At 65.2% G+C, this 2,816-nt stretch overlaps 1 protein-coding gene across 1 annotated transcript in view; it reads left to right on the top strand.

The window, feature by feature from the left end:
- Positions 1 to 2,502, top strand: part of MNEG_12714 (hypothetical protein) — a gene marked incomplete at both ends in the record, with an annotated part of 4,722 nt that extends 2,220 nt beyond the window's left edge. Inside the window, 7 exons of the mRNA XM_014038814.1 lie at positions 250 to 387; positions 704 to 802; positions 1,080 to 1,110; positions 1,340 to 1,414; positions 1,645 to 1,752; positions 2,025 to 2,146; positions 2,423 to 2,502. Of these exons, the coding sequence (XP_013894268.1) occupies positions 250 to 387; positions 704 to 802; positions 1,080 to 1,110; positions 1,340 to 1,414; positions 1,645 to 1,752; positions 2,025 to 2,146; positions 2,423 to 2,502 (653 nt within the window). The remainder of the gene's footprint in view (positions 1 to 249; positions 388 to 703; positions 803 to 1,079; positions 1,111 to 1,339; positions 1,415 to 1,644; positions 1,753 to 2,024; positions 2,147 to 2,422) is intronic.
- Between the last annotated feature and the right edge of the window lie 314 nt (positions 2,503 to 2,816).

Genomic DNA, 2,816 nt, shown 5'->3' with positions numbered 1-2,816 from the left:
CCCGCCGCGCCCTGCCCCTGGCGCAGCTCGCCGGCGCCTGAGACGGCGCTGTGCACAAGCCCGCTGCTCGCTCCTCCCCCAAGCGTCCCGCGTCTGAGTTCGGCCGCCAGCCATGACCAGCTGGGCAAGCCGCACACCACACCCCTCCAGGGCACCCCCTCCCCTCCCGCCCTGCCCCCAGCACCATCGCACTGTGCCTCTCCAACTCCCCTGACACCCCCCCCCCAAATAAACTGCCCCAAACCCAAGGCCTCCAGCGCACCCACTCCAGTGAGTCATACTCCAGCCTCACGCTGGCGGTCAAGGCCATGACGCGGTTCGGCCCCTCCAGCCGCATCGGCCTGGACGCCCTCAACCACAGCGACAGCACACAGAAGCTCTACGCGGGTGAGCGCGGTGAAGGGAAAAACCGCAATAGCTACCAATGTGAACAGTCTTCGGTTTATGTTAGGAATGCAATCAATCTGTTACCTGGCCTCATGCCCAAAGGCTGTTTGAGCAAGACATTGGTTGTGCATAGTTACGTGCATCCAAGTCACAATGTATCCCTGAAGTAAGCAGTCTGGAAGGGTGTGGATTGCAGGCCCTTTTGAGCAGCGCTGCAAGTTGCTGTTGTGCAAATGCCTGGCTCCCAGCTTCCCCCTGGTTGCCATCGATCACTTCAACCCTGGACCATCCCTCACACCATAATAACTGCCAACAGGCAGCCCCTACCTGTCGAAGCTGGAGTCCATCGCCAGCGGGGCCGTCAGGGCGGCCGACAAGGTCAAGGCCTCCCTCATCGTGGTGTACACACACACAGGTGGGTCCCGCGGCGCGCCTGTGGGCGCGTCCGTGTGAGCAGAGGCGACGGGGTGCGAGCAGCGGCCTGAAGGTGGAGAGTCAAGAGGCCGGAGTGCACTGGGGCGGGGGCCCTTGAATGAGTGCCACCTGGCCAGCACTCATGCAAGTCTAGGTATTGAATGAATACCGAGGCGACTCACGCGTGTGGGGCTGGGACTCTTGGCTGCTTGCTCTGGACTGCTGACACTTGACAGCGTATTTCGCCCCTGACGTATTCCGCGCGACTGCGATCACAGGCAAGACGGCGCAGCTGGTGGCCAAGTACAGGTGTGTGGGAACGGTCCGGTGCTCGGCTGCAGGCAACTGCTGAGTGTGCATGTATGTATGTGGTCGTCAATGCAGGGCCTGGCTCGGTGGCATCGATCCCGTATCGCAGGGCCTTGGCAGGAGAGGGGGCGGGGACGGCATCGGTGAGCGGTACCAAGGGCTTTGCAGAGTCGATTGACGTTTGACCCTGACGCCAGCTGCTCCCCCCACCCTCAAAATTGAATCGCAGGCCGCCGATGCCCATCCTGACGCTGGTGGTGCCGCGCCTCGTGTCGGACTCGCTCAAGTGGCGCCTGGAGGGCAAGTGAGTGGCCATTCACCCGGCGCAAGCTGCCATCGCCAGAGCACACTTGGTTGACCGCGTCCCAATCCCCAAATGCAGCCCCTCCCAATCTCCAGCCCCGACTTGCGATTTGCCCAGCTTTGACGGCCAGCCATTAACTGCACCTTTGAAGTGTCTTCCACCTCTTCGCCAGACCCGCCCCTCTGCGCCCCGCCAACAACCCCCAACCCCGCTGCCGCCGATGCGCGCAGGCACAACGCGCGCCAGTGCCTGCTGACGCGCGGCCTGCTGCCCATGCTGGCCACGCCGCAGCCCAACGGGGACGCCATTTTGGAGGAGGCCATTGCCGTCGCGGCCGGGTGCGGGCCGCTCCCCACAGAACCCCTTCTGCAGCTCCTCCCCCCCTGCTATGCAACACTCCTGATGTACTCCGCCCTCCCACCACTGTCCGCCCTTGCACCTCGCGCCCCGACGCATCCAGTGGCCGGGCACTTCGAAAGTCTGCTTTGGAGGTTTTGAAATTGCAAGCGTCGTGCGCACTGTAGCGGGGCCTCCTGCCACCCTCCGTCTGCAAACCCTCGGCCACCCGCCCGCCGGCCTACCATGCGCCCGCCCGCCTGCACACGCGCAGGATGGGCATCGTGAAGGCGAACGACCACGTTGTGGCGGTGCAGCGCGTTCACGAGGACTTCTGCGTGAAGATCATCACCATCGACCCCAGGGGCCGCGGCATCAAGCCCATCATATTCACGGGTGAGGCCACGGCCCGGCGCGAACAAACCACAGCAGGGCCGCTTTGACGGGCGAGGAGGAGGGCGAGACCGGGGGCGGGCTGGGGGGGGGTTTGAAAAGAGAGCGGGGCTGAGGTTTGGCGGCTTCACGGAGTGGCGGTGGAGCGCAGGCGAAAAGGGGCGAGGGGCTTCGCATGCTGTTCAAGGCGCCGCCGGCGGTGTTTGAAGCGCCCCTGCAATCAGCGCCCCGCGGCAACGCGCCCTGGGCCCGTCGCGCCCCTCCGCGCCGCCCCCGCAGAGCTGCAGGAGCAGGCGCGCGCGGAGGCGTGGGGCGCGTCCCTCTCCTTTGTCTCCAGGCCGCCCGTCCTGTCGCCCTGATGCACGCCTCTGCCTCTGCCTGAGCCAGGGCCGGAACCTGGCCTCTTTCGCCGACGAGAAGAGGAGAGGTCTTCCGGGCTAGCCCCGGCCAGACCTGCGTGAGGGGCCGCTCGGTGCTGTGGGAGGGCGGCATGCACATGCAGGCCCAACCCCCCATGCGCACCGTCCCATCAGCCTCGTGCGTGGGGGCGGCTTGCATATTTGCCGTCACCAGCCGCTGGGTCGACGTCTGTGGGGACCTGATAGGCACTGCTCGCACATCTGGTGTTGGTCTGCTCGCGTGTGAAGAGGCTCTCTCAGGGCATGATGTCAAT

The sequence above is a fragment of the Monoraphidium neglectum genome, assembly GCF_000611645.1.
Source record: "Monoraphidium neglectum strain SAG 48.87 unplaced genomic scaffold scaffold03393, whole genome shotgun sequence".
In the NCBI taxonomy this organism is placed as follows: Eukaryota; Viridiplantae; Chlorophyta; class Chlorophyceae; order Sphaeropleales; family Selenastraceae; genus Monoraphidium; species Monoraphidium neglectum.
The sequence above is the reverse complement of the archived record's forward strand: the minus strand, read 5'-3'. Positions and strand labels throughout refer to the sequence as shown.